Source organism: Rhipicephalus sanguineus, chromosome 3 (assembly GCF_013339695.2).
Source record: "Rhipicephalus sanguineus isolate Rsan-2018 chromosome 3, BIME_Rsan_1.4, whole genome shotgun sequence".
NCBI classification, from domain to species: domain Eukaryota; kingdom Metazoa; phylum Arthropoda; class Arachnida; order Ixodida; family Ixodidae; genus Rhipicephalus; species Rhipicephalus sanguineus.
The window spans coordinates 26,924,436-26,944,512 of NC_051178.1; the positions used below are offsets into that span (position 1 = coordinate 26,924,436).

General features: G+C 47.8%; 1 protein-coding gene across 1 annotated transcript in view; it reads left to right on the plus strand.

The window, feature by feature from the left end:
- Positions 1 to 18,477: 18,477 nt before the first annotated feature.
- The window catches only part of LOC125757794 (uncharacterized), a 29,679-nt gene continuing 28,079 nt past the window's right edge, over positions 18,478 to 20,077 (plus strand). Inside the window, exon 1 of the mRNA XM_049413955.1 lies at positions 18,478 to 18,588. Coding sequence (XP_049269912.1) covers positions 18,478 to 18,588 — 111 coding nt within the window. The remainder of the gene's footprint in view (positions 18,589 to 20,077) is intronic.

The window sequence follows — 20,077 nt, forward strand, 5'->3', positions numbered from 1 at the left end:
ATTATCCGGCAACGATCTACAGGGGAAACGCGAGCGTACTTTTTCTTCTGTTCATCAGGTGCCTTCCGCGGCCGTCCGGGGCGTCGAGTGTCTCGGTCTTCCATAGCACCAGTGGTCGCAGCGCAAACTTTCACTTATTCCAAGGCCTGCAAAAGCGCTCACATAACGATGTCACCAGCAGAAACTTAGAACTATGCTGGCTTGTCGCTCGCGTCGCACCACGTCGTCCCGTCGTCTGCGTGAAACAGACTCGGCGAAAACAGCTGCGACACACTGTCGTCTGCTTCAGTTTGATGTAAAACGTATCTTCAATTCAATATTTCGTGTGATTGTCGTCTGCATTGTAGAACGAAAATTGAGAATTGAAAATGCGTTTTAAATACGTTTTACATTCTGCGAGAATACCATAATGCTGGTTATTTATGATTCGAAGCAATTGCTTTAAATCAAACTGAAGCAGACGACAGTGTGTCGCAGCTGTTTTCGCCGCAGCACACTGTCGTCTGCTTCAGTTTGATTTAAAGCAATTGCTTCGAATCATAAATAACCAGCATTATGGTATTCTCGCAGAATGTAAAACGTATTTAAAACGCATTTTCAATTCTCAATTTTCGTTCTACAATGCAGACGACAATCACACGAAATATTGAATTGAAGATACGTTTTACATCAAACTAAAGCAGACGACAGTGTGTCGCAGCTGTTTTCGCCGAGTCTGTTTCACGCAGACGACGGGACGACGTGGTGCGACGCGAGCGACAAGCCAGCATAGTTCCAAGTTTCTGCTGGTGACATCGTTATGTGAGCGCTTTTGCAGGCCTTGGAATAAGTGAAAGTTTGCGCTGCGACCACTGGTTCTATGGAAGACCGAGACACTCGACGCCCCGGAAGGCCGCGGAAGGCACCTGATGAACAGAAGAAAAAGTACGCTCGCGTTTCCCCTGTAGATCGTTGCCGGATAATAGATGTTCACAGGCGCGGAGGGGATTTGAAAGTGCTCTCCGAAACACTGGGAATCAATATAAAGACCGTGCGTTCTATTGCCGCTACTGACCGTGACACAGCTAAAACACGTGGTGGTTCGTCGAAGAAGTTTGGACCGGACGTGGTGGACGCCCTGCAACAAATCGTACAGGAAAATCCATCCTTCACGCTGGAACAAATAAAGAGGGCCCTCAAGGAAGAGATGCCTAATATTGAAGTGAGCACGTCGACGATTGATCGGCTTCTCGATGGCCATGGATATTCGGTGAAGCTGCTGACCCAGAGGCCAGTAGATCGAAATCGCGCCGACGTGAAGCAGCTGCGGCGCCGATATGCCCAGTGGCTTCAGAGCGAGGGAACTACACTAACACGATACTACATCGACGAGACCAACTTCAACGTATGGTGCTCGCGCAGTTTCGGAAGGGCGAAACGAGGTGCTCCAGCGTGCCGTTTGTCAACTAGCGCAAAGGGGGCGAATATAAATGTTATAGCCTGCATGTCGGCGAACGGCCTTGTCCATTGGACAATTGCGGACAAGGTCCACTGGGCTGTCTTCAACGACTTTCTCGCAGAAGTGTCGAGAAAAGTTTCTCAGCAGGAACCGGGAATACAGGCAGTGTTCCTGTTTGACAACGCACCAGCGCACCGCCGCGCCGAACAGGCTGTCCTCGCGGCAAGCGACCACACAGTCAAGTGGCTACCGCCATACAGCCCATTCTTCAATCCAATTGAGGAGCTTTTCTCAAAGTTCAAGGCAGGTGTAAAGGGCTTTCTAAGCGAGCGGAGGGATGATCTCCTCACGACACCGGGAGGGATCTCCAAGAAAGAACATCGCCGTGCTCTGCTGGTTGAGGCCGCGGGGCGCTCTATGCAGCACATCCAGCGTGTGGACTGTGCCGCTTATGATAGGCACAATTACACTTTCGTACAAGCTGCCCTCGACTGCCTTGATATGTGAAACACTGCTCAGCAGCACAAGTACGGCTGCGTGTTTATGAAAACTGCTTTGCCTGTATAATGATAAATTTCGTTTTCCACGGACTTGCCCCGGTTCTCTTTCATCACCCATTTCATAACCGATTTAACAAGCTCGACGTTATAAGAACAACGATTGTTTCTTAAGGTCGGGTGGGTGTTTTAACCGGGCATCATCTTTGCTTCGGCATTGCGATAACATGCCAGGTAAGTCATAACACTGTATATACATAATCAAGCATAAGACGCACGGTCTGCCTGTTTCAAAACATGCCACAAAAGGATTTGTCAACCACTCCTTCGGCTCAAATAATAATTCATCTGGTTATCCTGTGAAACAAATCCGTTGTAATAGAGGGCAGTCCTCGTACTTGAGATACATACTATTGCTAATTGCAGGTGACCATTTGCTGATGCGCCGTTGAACGCTGTGCCTGACTCGTGCCTTTCTTTCTACCTTCAACGCCACGCCGTTTCTTATAGGTTAGTGTGCTTGGAATAAGCGTGCCTGTTTGGTGGTGAACGCGTGTTCGTTCACTGTAGTGCGGCCTGGCTGCCCGCGTTTCCAAGGCATACTGCGAAATACGAGAAGCAACAAGAAAGCCGCCCACATCTTCCCACACGACGAGCTGGAGTAAATGCGTCGCATAGTGGTGACGGTTTCGGGTGAATGTTGCGTAATTGAGTATGGTTTGGAAATGCTTAATTGTTATTTCGCCTTTATTATTCCTATTTATTGAATGAAGAAGAAGCGTTGCCTTCAACGAGTGGTGGGACGCTAATGTTGGGTTGTACCCCACTACTGGTTGAAGGTACTGTTGCTTCCATCGCATCTACTCGAGTCAAGAAAAGCGTCAAGTCAAGCGAAAGCCATGTGAAGACGCCCTTGACTGAATTCGAAACGCGCGATCCGGTGCCTACATATACGGGTTGGCCGGTGAACGGCTGTGCAGCGCGATCAGTCAGTTTTCTACTAGCAGACGCTGCCTACGACGGCCTTCAAGTTATTACCCTCTAAACGACGTTTCGTTTGATATGCATGAAGGCAGCTTAGAGAGTGCTTGCGTGAATGTCAGGCGTGATGACATCACGTGAGTCACTAGTGATCACATCACTAGGCCGAGTGACAGCGTTCAAGTTTTCACCCTCTCAAAGGTGTTTCGTTTGATATGCATGAAGACAGGTTAGGACAGCGCGTGCGTGGGTGTTAGGCGTGATGACGTCACGCGAGTCACTAGTGATCACGTCACTTGGCCGAGTGACGGCGTTCAAGTTATTACCCTCTCAAAGACGTTTCGTTTGATATGTGTGAAGACAGGTTTGTACTGCGTGTGCGTGGCTCAAATGCGTGATGACGTCACGCGAGTCACTAGTGATCACATCACTAGGCCGAGTGACAGCGTTCAAGTTATTACCCTCTCAAAGACGTTTCGTTTGATATGCATGAAGACAGGTTAGGACAGCGCGTGCGTGGGTGTTAGGCGTGATGACGTCACACGAGTCACTAGTGATCACGTCACTAGGCCAAGTGACGGCGTTCAAGTTCTTGGCCTCTCGAAGACCTTTCGTTTGATATGTGTGAAGACAGGTTTGTACTGCGTGTGCGGGGCTCAAATGCGTGATGACGTCACGCGAGTCACTAGTGATCACATCACTAGGCCGAGTGACAGCGTTCAAGTTATTACCCTCTCAAAGACGTTTCGTTTGATATGCATGAAGACAGGTTAGGACAGCGCGTGCGTGGGTGTTAGGCGTGATGACGTCACGCGAGTCACTAGTGATCACGTCACTAGGCCAAGTGACGGCGTTCAAGTTATTGCCCTCTCGAAGACGTTTCGTTTGATATGTGTGAAGACAGGTTTGTACTGCGTGTGCGTGGCTCAAATGCGTGATGACGTCACGCGAGTCACTAGTGATCACATCACTAGGCCGAGTGACAGCGTTCAAGTTATTACCCTCTCAAAGACGTTTCGTTTGATATGCATGAAGACAGGTTAGGACAGCGCGTGCGTGGGTGTTAGGCGTGACGACGTCACGCGAGTCACTAGTGATCACGTCACTAGGCCAAGTGACGGCGTTCAAGTTATTGCCCTCTCGAAGACGTTTCGTTTGATATGTGTGAAGACAGGTTTGTACTGCGTGTGCGTGGCTCAAATGCGTGATGACGTCACGCGAGTCACTAGTGATCACATCACTAGGCCGAGTGACAGCGTTCAAGTTATTACTCTCTCAAAGACGTTTCGTTTGATATGCATGAAGACAGGTTAGGACAGCGCGTGCGTGGGTGTCAGGCGTCATGACGTCACGCGAGTCACTAGTGATCACGTCACTAGGCCAAGTGACGGCGTTCAAGTTATTACCCTCTCAAAGACGTTTCGTTTGATATGTATGAAGACAGGTTTATACTGCGTGTGCGTGGCTCAAATGCGTGATGGCGTCACGCGAGTCACTAGTGATCACGTCACTAGGCCGAGTGACGGCGTTCAAGTTATTACCCTCTCAAAGACGTTTCGTTTGATATGCATGAAGGTAGGTTAGAGAGTGCTTGCGTGGGTGTTAGGCGTGATGACGTCACGCGAGTCATTAGTGATCACATCACTAGGCCAAGTGACAGGTTTCAAGTCATTACTCTCTCAAAGACGTTTCGTTTGATATGCTTGACGGAAGGTTAAGACAGCGCGTGCGTGGGTGATATGCGTGATGACGTCACCTGAGTCACTAGTGATCAGATCATAGGCCTGGGCAATAGGTATCAAGTTATTACTGTGTGGACGGCCTTTCCTTTGATATACATGTCGAAGGTGTGAATAGTGCGTACGCGGGTGATAGGCGTGATGAAGTCGCGCGAGTCACATTGTGTCACTAGTGACTCATTCATTGTTTATTCTACGCATCTTGATAATATTTCCTCTTAAATTCACTCCGAAGCTATTCACTCCACGCGTTCCCGAAAATTCTGGGTCGCTTTGAAGTCACGATGTCGTCAGGATTAAATTCGCTGGCCTCTGGATTAAATCGGCTGGCGGTTGGATTAATTTCAGTGGCACTTGGATTAAAATGAATGGCACCTGGATTAATTTGAGTGGCGGCTGGATTAAATTGACTGGCGCCTAGATTAATTTGGCTGGCGCTTGGATTAAATTGAGCGGGAAAACCTGTAGTTTGCTACCCAGCAATGGGAAGGGAATTAGGGGCAAGAAAGATGGTCTAGAGAGAGAGAGGGAGAGGGAAGAAAGATGAGAAAAAACGCACGGAAACACACAAGATAAAAAACAACACACACACGGACGGCGTTCTGGTCACAATCGTTCAAAAAGGCCGGTCGATCGCAAGAAGCGCAGTAGCGTTTGCATGGCCTTCTTCTGCGACGTTGCGTCTTTTCGATGGCGTAGAATTCTTTCCTCCGACAAAGATCGGTCACCCAACTTGTTCAGCGCGTTGCAAAGAGATAGTCGCTGTGCGCTGTACAGTGGGCAGTCGCAAAAAACATTTCTAATTGTTTCTGCGTTTCCACAGTGGTCACAGGCTGCGGTTCCGGCCATCCCAATGCGGAAAGCATAGGCGTTGGTAAACGCAACGCCCAACCACAGCCTACACAAAAGGGTCGCGTCTGCTCGGCGAAGCCTTGATGGGACTTGAAGACTTAATTTAGAGTCAAATGAGTGCAGTCGATCAACGTGTGGCTCATTCCATTGTGACGTGGTGTGATGGCGAGCATGCAAACGGAGGTTCCGTGCAGCGTCGGCCCTAGAAAGCGGTAGTAACAGTTCATGGTCTTCTGCGTGGGCTGAGCGGGCAGCTTGATCGGCCCGTTCATTGCCGATGATTCCGCAGTGACTGGGTAACCACTGAAAAGTGGTTTAATGTCCTTTCTCAGTTAGGTGGTAGATAACCTCTGCTATTTCTAGTACCAGCTCTTCGTGTGGCCGGCGGCGTAAAGCTGACAGTAGAGACTGCAGTGCCGCCTTCGAGTCGCAGAAAATAGTCCACTTTTGCATCGGTTGGTCATTGACGAATTGTAACGCTTTATGAAGGGCTGCGAGTTCTGCTGCCGTCGATGTTGTTGCGTGAGATGTCTTGAATTTAATTGTCGTAAGCAACCTTGGTATCACGACTGCTCCGATTGAGCTGTTCGGCAGCAGAGATCCGTCAGTGTAGATGCATATGGAGTCTTGGTACTTTTCCTACAAGAGAAGTAAAGTGAGCTGCTTAATTGCCGGTGACGACAAATCTGTTTTTTTCTGAACGCCAGGTACTGTAATGTTGATATTTGGTTGAGTAAGGCACCATGGAGGGGTCCGAGGAATTGCGGCAGGAGTGAAGGAAGTTGGTATTGATTCACCATGCGCGGTCACTGTTTGGCAGTAAGATGTGCGTGCTCGGTCCGCTGGTATGGAGGCTAGGTAATGGCGTGGAGTGCGAGCAAGATGTATATGTGTCTCAGCACTTCAACCTCAATATGTGTCTTGATGAGGTGGTCCCTTGCGATGGCTATAGTCGCGACTGTTGATACACTCTGGGGCAAGCCTAGACAAAGCCGGAGTGCTTGAGCCTGTACACTTTGTATCATTCGTAGGCTTGTTTTGCTTGTGGGATAATGCAGGCAGGCTGTACCGTAGAAATCCGAGGAAAAGAACCCTGTATAGTCGCAACATAGCGGCTGTGGACATTCCCCATGTCTTGCCAGCGAAGAAATTGAACAAATGACAGATGCCTGTCAACCGTTTTTTCATGTATGACACATGAGGGCTCCATGAGACGTCTCTGTCAATTATAACACCTAGGAACTTGTACGATCGGAGGTAAGGTATTCTTGGGCCGTTTATCATTACACTGTAGCTCTCTATTGGTTTGCGCGTAAACGCCACAAGTGCACACTTCTCAGAGGAAATTTCTAGACCTCTGTTACGGAGGTAAATAGCAGCTTCAGTGGCCGCTCTTTGAATTCGTGCTCGCAGTTGTAAACGTGTCACTGCAGACGTCCAAACGCAGATGTCGTCTGCGTACATTCACAATCTGACAGTGCCTGGCAGGTGCTCGTGGAGAGCTATTAGCGTCAGGTTGAATAGTACAGGGCTAAGTACGCCACCCTGGGGAACACCACGGTGGCTGTAATGTAGCGAAGTGTCACCGTCCGCGGTGCAAACGAAAAAAGAACGCTCAGAGAGATAGCTCCGTAGCCACTGAAACATCCGACCACCCACTCCTACCTCTCCGAGAGCGGCGAGGATAGCTTCATGGGTGACGTTGTCATACGCCCCTTTAATATCAAGGAATAATAAAGCGCAGAGATGCTTACGGCCTTTTCCGTGTTGTACGTAGGTGACCAGGTCGACGATGCTGTCAATCGATGACCGACCACGGCGAAACCCTGTCATAGCATCTGGGTAGATGTTGTGATGCTCCAAGTACCATTCTAGGCGTCCAAGTACCATCCTCTCTATTATTTTGGCCACGCAACTAGCCAGTGCAATCGGGCGGTACGATGTTATCACCAATGGTGACTTGCCAGGCTTCAGTAATGGAACCAGGCGACTGGTCTTCCAGTTTACGGGGAGGGTGCCCTCTCGCCAGGATTCATTGTATATCTCGAGGAGAGCAATTCTCGCATGCTCGCCAAGATGACAGTGCTATGTACCATCAGGTCCGGGTGCTGGTGTCCGTCCACACAAAGCCAGTGCTGCTTTATGCTCGTGGATTGAAAAAGGTAGGTCCATGCGGTGGTCACGCGATATCGGACAGCCACTTGAAGGCGCGAAGTAGTCATTGGTGAGCTGGCTGGATAATTTGGCACAGAACTCTTCTGCCACGTCGACCTCCGATCGCTGTTGAGACAGGGCTAGAGCTTTAAGTGGATACCGCTGGACGGAGGTGTCCGTAGCCCTCTTACTGTCCTCCACAAGTGTGATAAAGGCTTGCGGGGATCTAGCGACTCGCAGAAGGCTGCCCAACGTTGTGACTCTAACTTGTCTATCCGGAGTTGCATCTTCTTCTGGAAGCGTCTAGCGGTCCGTAAATCATTGATTGCTTGCGTATGTCAGTACCTTCGTTCACCGCGTCGCCGCAGTGCCCGAAGTCACTCTAATTTTACATGGAATTCTGTTACTTTCGAAGAGCATGTGATACTGCACATCGTGTATTGCACTGTACACTTTATTGCCTCTTTTAAGTCTAGTGAGATGTTGTTGTCTTGACATTCTTCTTCCATGAGCGATTGAAATTTGGTCTAGTCCACTCTTTGGGTGGTGTCGCGTACCTTGAGAGGCGACAATCCTCTGATCTTCACATATGTGGGGATATGGTCACTTCCATGTGTTTCTATGTCCACGAACCACCCGGTACGTCTGGCGAGGCCTCGTGAGCAAAAGCCAAGTCAAGGCAGCTGCTGTATGCAGACCCACGTAAAAACGTGGGACTTCCGCATTGGGCACGCAAAGCTCATTGTCTGAAGCAAAAGATATCAGACTTCTGCCTTCGCACTGATCTTCGGGCTCCCCCAGAGCGTATGGTGAGCGTTAAAGTCTCCAACGATGACCCATGGGCCAGCAGTAGATGATAGTATATGTCGTAGTCTTTTTTGATCAAATCTACTTGATGGAGACAGGTAGGCGCCTACGACAGTGACAGTAAGACCCTTTTTCTTAACTGTTAGGCATACATATTGGTTATCGGCGTCAGGTTGTACAGGCTGAAGAACGTACGTCAGGTCGCGGCGAATAAACAACAGAACCTTACTGTTTCCACCCACAGCAGCCGACAAATGCTTCATATCCGGAGAGTCTGATTGCGTTCGATAAGTTTGGCTCACAGATGAGGATGATGGGAAACATATTGGTGAACACCAACCGGCGGAAACCAGCAATGCGTGATCTCAGTCCCCGGGCATTCCACTGGAAAATTGCTGCTTTTCGAACCTCTTTCCTGAAAGACAGTGGCTGGTGAGCCATTATCTACTCAAGGACTGCCAGTACTGGACTCGGAGCGTCCAGTACTTGAAGTGCATTTCTGGCTGACGCCGTGTGAATGCTGTTTAACAACATGCGAATGGCATTAATTAAAGGTCGCAGAAGAGCGAGCACTTGCTGATCCGTATTCCGCAACTGCTCTGCTATCGTAGCTTGCTGTGATCGAGGCGGCTTCTGCTGTGTTTCTAACACAAGCCGCGTGCGCGTAAGTGGTGGCCGTTCCTTGGTAGAGAGAGATCTGCCCGTGTTCTCTCTTCAACGTCTGCGTTGGCCGTGCTGGAAACTGCTGCTGGCGGTGTTCCCAGATGAGTCGATTTACTTCTTGAAGTTGACTGACCGTCGTGAGGGCCTTCGACGGCGACGTCGTCTTCGCCGGACTTTTAGATGCGAAGTATCTTAAGGCGGAGCTCAATCCGGTGGTGGTGGTGGTGGTGGTGGTGGTGGTGTGCGGCGTGACCACTCTTACTGCGCATGCGCATACCCTCTCCATACTCCTCCCCTCCACTCACCCTCTCCCCTTCCCCTCCCGCCTTCCCTCTCCCCTTCCCCTCTCCACTTTCCCTACCCCCACCCACCCTTCCCCTCTCCACTTTCCCTCTCCCCTTCCCTCTCCCCTCCCCCTTTCCACTCTTCATCTGAAACGCGGGCTAGACATGCCAAAATTCTCTCCTGCGCAACGCCGCGATGAGCTCGAGCGCATGCGCGTCTTCTCCCCTTCTCTCTCCTCTTCTACGTTGCCCCCCTCTCGCCTGCCTGTCGACCGCGTTCCCCGCTCGCCCTGTGAGAATTAACGGCCAGGCTAGATGGAAGATACGACGCGCGTAGCGTCCCTCTTCGCGTTCCACGACGCGAGGTCGGTAGCATGCCCAACGAACGCCAACGGAACGCGATCGTGCAAGTGCTCCGGCTTCGCATCGCCTCATGGTCCCCTTTAGCGGGAGATGGTGTAATTTTTCAGCGGCCTCTTTGCGGGTTGAGCTGTCTCGCACCATTTGCTTAAGAATAGAAATCTCTTTCTTGATGCGCGGACAGCCTCTGGAAGAAGCATTGTGAGCACCTTGGTAGTTAGAACACTTCAATATCGCTGCGTTGCAGTGGTCTTCTGAGTGCAGTTCGGCGCATCGGGGGCACACTGCGTAGTTCCTTCAAGCACCCTTCACATGGCCGATCTTCTGGCAGTTGAAACATTGCATAGGTCTTGGGATAAATGGTCGAACCTAGTGATGGAAGTAGCCAACCTTCACGTTTGAGGGGAGACAGTCACCTTTGAACGTCATTCTCACACAACGTATGTTACCAAGGCGGCCGACGTTCACAATGACGCTATCTTCGCTTGCTGGTCTTATGAGCACCGGAAGATCCGCGTTAGGAATCTCAAGGTCAATGTCGTAAATGACTCCTGTTGCAGTGGTGCCATCGGCTGGTATGATGGACTTGACTCTGATGCTACCCAGTTGCGTTACTTTCTGTAGTGTGTTGAGCGTTGAGTGTTGAGTGTGTAGTGTGTTGAGGGTTCAGCACATCTATTTCCAAGATGTTTCTTCTTGTGTTTAGCGGTACATCTTTGATCTTGTTCGGCACAGTGTTCTCAAGATACAGAGAGAAAGCTTGCCTGTTCAGCACACGTAGACTGTCGGTTGCATTCAGCGGCACAAACAGGATCGAGTGAGGCCATCGCTGAGAGGCAGTTTTCAGGGTGGCCGTACTAGACGCCGAACATGCATTGATGATCCGTCATTTAGCCTTGCGGTACAGGACGGGTTGAAAGCCGTCTTCCGAGGACTTGTCGGCTGATGCGGTGTACAACTCAGTGTCCTCACTGTCGCTAGACGTGTTTCCTCGCTTCCTCGAAGCAATGCCCGCGGTCAGATCGGAACCGGACGGCGCCTCGCGAGGTTGTACATCCATCACCGCAATGTACGATAGACCCCACAACTGCAGCGAAAAGTCCATAAAAGCACAGAGACGAGCAAGATGTGTACCGCAAAAAAATCACTTGGAAAGTTTAAGAAACTGCAACCAGCTGGTGCAACCTTGTGATTTCAAGACAGAAATCAGAGCATGGAGGCACTGCATTACCATTCAAATTGACTTCCTTAAGACATGGTTTTAAATAAGCCCGATAGCCAAAAATATCTGCCACTGTGAACTAAAACGTACGTATACCTAAATTTCATAGTTAAAAGCTAAAGCCTCATTCCAAGCAGTCACAACAGGACTAATATTTGTGTCACAAATTTGGGAACGGTTTTGCAGCTACCGAACACAAAACCAAGTGAAACACCATAATAACAATGCACTGGGGAGCTTCAAAGTACTCCGATGTACATGCCACTTCATTGTAAAGCTAATGCATCACACAACTGACCGTTTGATGCAAAACGGAAAGGTGAGCTAGTCGGCGGGTAATAGGCGAGGATCGGGTTTAGGTATATATTTTCTGTTGAAGCAATGAAGCGTTCATTTGTGAGTAAGCGCTCGTGATGTGCACTTTCTTGTCCTTGTCTTCTTAGCACTGCCATTATACAAGTACTGACCATTTCTTCAGGAACACTATGAATCACTCACAATACAGTCAATATCATGCTATAGGTGTCTATTATCGAGGCACTCTACCGCAAATTAGACATAGCGTTAAAGGTGTGATAGAGTGAAGGTGCACATTCTGCATACTCTATCACATGACTGAGATAAGAGCTACCATGATATTGGACTCAAAATTGTGGTACTATCCAGGTTTTAATGTATCAGTGACTTGCTTCATTACAGACTTGTATGTATGGCACAATTCAGCAATCCATTCTATTTGATCACACTCTCCTAACGAGATTGCTGCTACCAACCCTGGTTCTGTGAAGCATACAGATGAGCTTTACGAGTTCTCAGAAAACTGCTGGCGTGCGCAGCTGCATAGCGTTGCGTGTGTCATCTTGAGCACCATCTGCAAATGAAAAAAATTTTACGCATTTGTGGCAGTGACTCACTATTTCATGCTGCATTGAACAGCTGTAAAGCACATCAGTACCTAATTCAGAAAACTCGCATAAATTCAGTTTCACGTCCATGCATGAAACAATTTTGACTTTAAATTTAAACGGACTCAAACACCAAGACCTTATTCACTACATTATACAAAACTGGCAGTGTAGACAAACCGGTTGTTTTTTCTCCGGGAAAACATATTCCACAGTTGATAGATTTTTTTAGGGGCGAAGCTCCTTAGGGTGTGGGTCGTTCCCTCCTCTGTAATAGTAGTAGTAGTAATATGTAGCCACCTCTAGGTTATGAATTGCTCAATAGATGGCGCTGTGAGTATACTAGTTTCAAAGGGGACGTTTTAAAGGGGACGCTCATAGCATCCATCCATCCATCCATTTATGAATGTTACAATAGATAGCGCTGTGGGTATACGAGTAAAATTGCATATAACAATAGATGGCGGTATGCTTTTCTTGTAGTTGATGATGAAAGATGCGAGATGGCGCTGTCAGAAGCGCGTCGTGAGCTGCTCGACGCCGCCGCCAAGATCCTGCCGTACGAGAGTGGGAGGCCGAAGCGGCACGGCAGCGGCGCGAGGGTGCTGCCGTACGAGAGCGGGAGGGCGAGGCGGCATGAGAACGGTGGCGAGAGGAATATGTACACGCTTTATGTGCAGTAAACGCCGTGCATTGTTCGCGAATCATGAGCACTTGCACGATCGCGTTCCGTTGGCTTTCGTTGGGCATGCTACCGACCTCGCGTCGTGGAACGCGAAGAGGAACGCTACGCGCGTCGTGTCTTCTCTCTAGCCTTGCCATTAATTCTCACAGGGCGAGCGGGGAACGTGGTCGCTCTTGGCACGCTTTCTCTTTCGCTCGAGAGCGGACACTTTCCCTGCATTTCACCGATCACAAAGCGGTGACAATGAAGCAACCACGTAAGCCAACAATACAATAAAAGTTTGATGTTTAATATATACATGGTGTTTCACACTCCTTATATGATGTACTGGGCGAATTTCACGGAAGAGTTTCACAGTTTACCGATGATTCTCTCCGGAGCTTCGCCCCACTCATCATTATTCACCCCGTAGACAAGCTGTGATACTTTTTTTCATTGTTGCTCCCGTTTGACGTTAGCAATGAAATCGTAGCTGTGCTTCTTACGCAAAGGTAACCTTAGAGGCAGACTTTAAGAGGCGTCGTACTCTTCTTTCCTATTTTTGTAGCGTTAGCTACACTTGCCTAGCGGGAGCCGATTTCGCGTGGATCGTCATGAGCCGTGCTGCGCATGAGCGAGGATCAGTGATGTCACACAGCTGGCTCACCGGAGCCGGCATCTCACGCGCTCTCCGCCACCGCCGTGCGCGACTCGCCACCGCCGGTCTGCGCTTTCCAGGCGAGTGACGTCGTATCCTTGGCAGACGTAGTGGCGCCAGCGCGCGCGCAACTATTCGCTGTCGCTGTGCAGTCACCGTTTGACACTGTGCTAGACCCGCTTGATAGCGCCTCTGACTGGCGTTTGCAGGTGGGTAACGCCATGGAGAAGGAGAGCGCAAATGCTGCTGAACGGCGCAGAAGAGCCGAGAAGCTTATCTCAGCGGATCCCGAAAGTAGTTGCCTGGCAATTAGCGGTTCAGCGTACGAAGAATGAACAGAAGAAAGCTAATAATCCTAGGCAATCTGGAAAGCTAAGAATAATCAGGTGAGCCTTTGCTAACGCTACGTATATCCTGGCATAGCCGAGCTAAGCCACTGCAATTTTTGTTTCTTTTTGTGTACAGTTTCTTTTCTATTACCCTTTATTCCTCATACCCTCTTCCTTTGCACAGCACGGTCAGCCAGTTTATGAACTGGCTAACCTGCCTGTCTTCCCGCTATTTCTATCTTTCCTTTCTTCCTTTTAAGAATTGCAGAATTTCCAAATATACCCACCAAGTTCAGTCGTGTAGTGTTGCCAACAGCACAAACATTCATAACTTTCACACTTTAGCCAACCAAAATTACATTATCTGTGTGAGAGCAAAAAGCAAATACTTGCAGTTTTAAGCTCACTCCACACCTACTATTTTGTCAAAACCACAGCGCTTGAGTTTATGATAAATTAAGTTGTTTCCCAGAGATCATGCTAATCAAAGAGCTGAAAACAAAGCATGATACAGCATCGAATGGGTGCACAACAGCACATCCCTTGAGAATTGTCGATAGAGTCATGCGCTCACCTGCATGCCATTGTGCTTTCTGTTGCTGTACTAAACTCAATATTTACATTCAGCAAGAAGCATGAAGATATTAAGCTTACATATGACTTACAGAATAAACCATAAGAAATGACGAAATACGTTCTGTTCTCGCTGGAAATTCGTGCTTTTTTTTTTGCTGCGATAATGTTTAATGGCTGCTTAGCCTTGCTTCAGAGCTTCGTAATAGTCTTATGCGAGTCACATTTTTTGTGATTGTCCCTCTGCCATTAGGATTTTACTGAGCTGCCTTGCGCTGATGTGACTGAATTAGTCTGGTACAGGTCACACATCTTCAACTGGCTAAGAATGTTCACATGGAATCCACGAAAGTTCAAGGTGTCACTAATTAAGTGATAATATCGTAAAATGCATGTGCTTCACCATACACGCTGTCACTTAGCAGACGACTGTCACATAATATGGTCATAATCATATTCCTGCAGCATAATTTGTTCGCTCTAGTCAAATAAATTCAACCTAATCACGTGATTACCCCATGGGATGCCGTTTCTTTTTTTTTGCCTTAGAGACAAACAACGTGCGCACTGCAACATTGTTATCGAAAAGTATTCCCACTTACGTATATTCGGGAGTTTTTGAATAGCGTACGCCAGGCCCGTAACCGGGGGGGGGGGGCGCTAGCCTTCCCCTTCCCCCCAAGATTATCATGGAGGGGGCGTTTTGAAGAAAATGAATGGTGCAAAGAGGTGTTTTTATATAAAAAAGTGAAGGCCTTCAGCATATGACTGACCGTGCGAAGCCTGTGCCCTCACAAAAGCTTTTTAAACGCGCATCAGACATCACACATATCTGGGCCTAATGCTTTTCTTTTCTGCTTTCCATTGTACTTTCCACGCAACACACTGTGCAGCGCTACACACGTGAGCGACGATAGGACGCGAAACAGAGAAAACAGAAGCACGACTTACTTGTTCGTATTCCCCACTGTGCCGAAGCAGGTGTTGGCCGAACACGCTGACACAAAGCTGCAAGTTCGCTTCAGTCTCCAGACCATCATGAAACCAATACGCTCACAGTACGGAATGTCGCACTGCCGTCGCTAAATGCAGTTCACGTCCTGCGTCGAGATCACAGTCGCGCACACACGGATACGCACTGTAGACACAGCTGAGCAATTCGGAAACTTCGATGAGCGGGCAACGGAACAAAATGGCGACGACAGCGATGGGCGACGGCGAGACTATAGCGAGACTTCAACTTCAGCACGCACACTTCTCCTCTACCGGCATATGTGTGTGTGTGTGTGTGTGTGTGTTTCTCGCTCGCACATGCATCGTAAGGTTGCGTTATCGTGTTTCTCTCTCGGCGGCGCATGTAACACCCTCCCGTTTAGCAGCCGCTTGAAGAAAGTCGCGTCTACATTTTCTTAAACGAGACAGCGAAAAAGAGCTCGTTTCGCAGAAATTTTGGGGTCGGCGGCGTTGACGTCATTGGTGCTGAGCGAAAAAGCAGCGTTGGTTATGACCGAAAATTCGAGGTAGCTGCAAAGATAGACCCAGAGAGCTTTTGTACTTTGGCTTTCCTTGCGGCACTGTATAGGTCTCCATCTAGAAGCGATCAGCTAGCGATTCATAAGGCGATAGGTGTGTGTGTGGTGTGTGTGTGTGTGGGTGTGTGTGTGTGTGTGTGTGTGTGTGTGTGTGTGTGTGTGTGTGTGTGTGTGTGTGTGTGTGTGTGTGTGTGTGTGTGTGTGTGTGTGTGTGTGTGTGTGTGCGTGTGCGTGCGTGCGTGCTTGCGCGCAAAAATCGCTGTTGCGTTTTAAAGGCGAAACGTAAGGGTCCCCCCTTTTTTATTTTTTGTCGCGCTTTGTGTTCATAGCATGTTACTGAGTACGCTGCGGTGCGCCGCCTCTCGTCAGTTTTTAACTAGTACCTGACTGAGAGTGTTCGTACGTGTGAACATAATCGCGTGCATTTATGATTGCGGATTGTTTGTCCATGTAGGCGGTTTTCGTCGCGATATGTTCACGTGGAATGTTTCGCCTTCCTTCATCGATTGAGTGACAGCCCGAGATATAAGACTGCATGAACTTTTCTTTACAGCTCCTTATATTTGGAGAGGTACAAGACTAAAACAAGCTCTGAAAGGAGCTCTTATATAGTAAGAGAGTAAAACAACATTTTACTCTCTCGGGGGATGCAGCAGTGGAACAGGCACTTTACTCTGTTTCGCCAGAAGAACTGAAATGGCCTTTCACTCTTCCTGGCAAAAGAGTAAAGCGCCTCTATGTAGAGGGAGTATAAAGAGATGTGCGGGAGTAACAAAGCTCTTTAACTCTTACTGCAAGAGTTTCAGTTTTTAGAGTGTAGCATTGCAAGACGTGTGGCTGCCCACCTGTTTTTGCCGATGCAGAGATATTGTCAAGGAATAGCTCTCAGACAACTAGACAGGTGATAGAGGCATTCCACAATAACCGATTGGGTGACGCAAGCGCAACTCACGCATCGTTGTCTCTTACGGAGTTTGCCTATCTGCTGAGCACCTGCGCCGCCAGGGGATACGCGATGTTACTTTCGCATTAATTTTTAGTACTTCTGCGCAATGCGGATAGGTTTTTCCTTTTTTTTACCTTCATGTGTTCTTCAAATAATTCTTTTTTTATTTGCGAGACAGCGCTCGTCTGCGTTCCTTCTGTTTCACTCCGTCTTCATCGTTTTTGCGCTGTAAGCCAGCGTGCTAGCTTATCAACGAGCCCAACCTTCAATACTATTGTCAAGGCACCGACACACTTAAATAGAAAGAAAACATCAAGAAAACAAATGGTTCGCTGTTCGTAGACGTTCGCGCGCTAGGTTTTGTCGAGATGGCGCTAGCGCCATCACGTGACTGCTTCAATAATAGGGCCTAATAGCAGACCTACATGCCTATCCTCGCAATTAGGTCTTTAGGTTAACACCCTGGCAAAAAGATAAAAGAATGTCACTGTCGTTAGTTTTATTCAGGTGGCTTAGTGGCAGCAGTATCATCTTGACAAGCGGAGTTCAGCCATGTCTGTTATTTCACAGGGTGCTGTTGCTATAGCAGTATCTTGTATCTTGAAGTTACACGATGCATTATTATATGTATTGGAAATACAGATATAGATACTCGTTTTGCGAGACGTATCGCGATACAGATACAAGATACTCAAATAGTATATAGGATAGTATCTAAGATTCATGTATCTCCGACACTGCCCAGCGCTATAGTACATGCATGCATGCATGACAAACAGCGATATTGATGGACCCTGCTTTTCCCAAAGCTAAAGAATGTGGTGTATGCAGTCCCTTGCTGACTGCTTCAAGTTACATCGATTCCCACGGTACGTGGGATGCGCCATATATTTTCCGACTGTTCTAATAAAACTTGCGGGAAGTTTGCACTAACTCTCGCAATGCTTCGCACAGCGAAGCAGGGGCCCCTTGCCGCTCGCTGGGCAACCCATTTCTCTATATTTCCTGTAGAGCTGGGCGGCCTTCTTTGTTTCTCCTTAGTTTTCTAAGGAGAAACAAAGAAACAAACCCTCTTTTTCTTTTTTTCTTGTATTCTTTTTATTTATTTATTCCTCTATCTTTCGATTTCTATCTTTGATTCTTTCTCTATTTCTCGCTGGCTTCCTCTTTCGTTTTATCTTGCTTTAAATTGTTTCTGTTTCTTCGTTTCTCATTCTTTATATGCTATGCTTTACTCTCTCTCTACCCCTCTTCCTTTCCCTCTTACTGAAGCTCACATCTCTCATCCGCACCCTTCAGTGCAGTGACAAAGAAGAAAAGATTAATTACGAGAGTTTTGGCAGAATTCCGGGCAATTGCAAGACAATTATCTTTCTGAGTGATAGCAAAGAAAGTTAAGAAAACATTTGAAGTGTTTATTAACCACTCTTTGCTCTATCTCATACAGTCAAACGAAAATAATTCTGCACAATGTTTTATTAGCTTGGTTCATTGCAGTTGTATATAGATGACATGTACAAAGAAAGGGTACTTTCTGTGTTCAATCTAGCTACACAGTTGTCACTTCTGTTTCGAGCGCATTTGGCAGGCCTTATGCGATCTATTTAGTGAAGAAGCAAACAGCCAGACGACAACGTTAGCAACAAAAGTATTTTAACACATTCAACTTCCGGTATATTACCTGCATTACACCTCACGAATTAATGTGTTGTTGGTACGTTCGCATTTTATTGCCCGGAAATAACTTTTTGCTGAGATCTTAAAAAGGGTCTACATATTTCAACAAATGTACCTTTCATAAAAATACCTGCTGCCGCAAATACTCGTGTTACAAATAGTGGTCTCGAAGAAATATTTTGCTCAGGTTATAATCATGGCGTTGGCATCGTCGGCTGTCCACGGCCTGGAGAAGGTGGCACATCCCGATCATGAGTATTATGCGGTACCTCAGCTGACTCCTGCAGCTACCCGGTATGCGACAAAGGTAAGAACTGCGGTGTATCATGTTAGCAGAACTTTCATCGTCCTCGACACATGCGTGTACAAGGTGTTGTTAGCTTCATATTATAACAGAAATATTAGTAGTACATGGTGCAATAAACAATTATGTAAACTCCTTGTCAAACAAAGATTGGTTACCAACCATGCGGTAAACTTATACGTAGTCTGAAAGCGTATATCCAGCGCTAAATGCAGAATATCAACGTGCACGCACCGCGGACACCAGTAAAAATAGGAAGCAAAAGTTATTAAGGCGAGAGTTTGAGTATCCTCATAAGACGCTGGCACTGAAAGACGTGGCGTGCGGTACGAGAAGTCACGTGACGTTAGTGAGGTTAATAATATTCAGGGTTCCAGCCGGAATGGAACCTATGTGTTATGCGTGGCGGTCAAGTATTCAACCACAGTATCACGCGTGTGCTTGAAAGAGCTCTGGTAAATGTCATTGCTGACGCCTCGCCCGACATTCGTCATATCGGGCAAGGAGTCATGTTAACAGGAGTAATACTGCGTTAAAAAAACGTAGCATCACACCATGCGTCGCATAATGTTAATTACGTAACGAGTGGGTGGGTATTATATTAAATATACATTGAAATGTTGACATCACTCTCACTGACTGTACTTTTTAGCAAAAATTCTGCGAAAGCCTGGATGACGCTCGAGCTTCGCCTTCAAGAGTACAACACGATAGCGTAATCGGACCCTGTTCGCATTGCCTTCCCAATCGCTAGCCTGGCTTCGCTTCTCGATAGACACCTATACCGTGCCGAAAGGAAAGGAACATCTGCGCGCCTGTAAACTGCAATTTCATATTATTTTACAATGCCCACTGCAAGTTGGTGGCTCCTTTCAGTAGGCATTCTAAAATAATATGAAATTCCAGGCTCCCCATATTCGAGTTCCTCAGGACTCCAATAAAGTTCTTGTCATGTCATGCCTACTGCAAGCACAGTTGCGAAGTGCCCACTACCACATAATTATTCCTTTTGCGATCTGGCAAGGTACCCCCTTCGCGTACGTAAGGGAACACGTGCATCTGCGCAGCAGCATACGTTGTTGATGATTATAATTAATTATGCCTGTATGCTTTGCAACTGGTCGGCATTTCAGCCAACCATTTGTCGCGCAATTCACGTGTTTTGACGTATGGTGTGCTTCGCTTCTGCCACGCAATATTACTTTTGGGAAGCAGAAGCACTTCACAAAAATGACTTTGGAATGTTTAATCATAGTTTGATCCCTGCTGAATTCAAAAACCAATGTAGTCCACAGAGGTGAACGCAAATAGCATTTCTTGGCAAAAAACTGCGGCTGCAGCCGCAGGGCTTCTTGAGATGCTGAGCGAGCGCGGTGGCGTCATCTTCGGTGTGCCACTTCATCGGCACCATGAGCACTGTTAAAGTGTGGCCTTCGCGATCAGTTCCACCAATGCGCGCAGTCGGAACTAGTCACGGAGGCCACGGATGGAG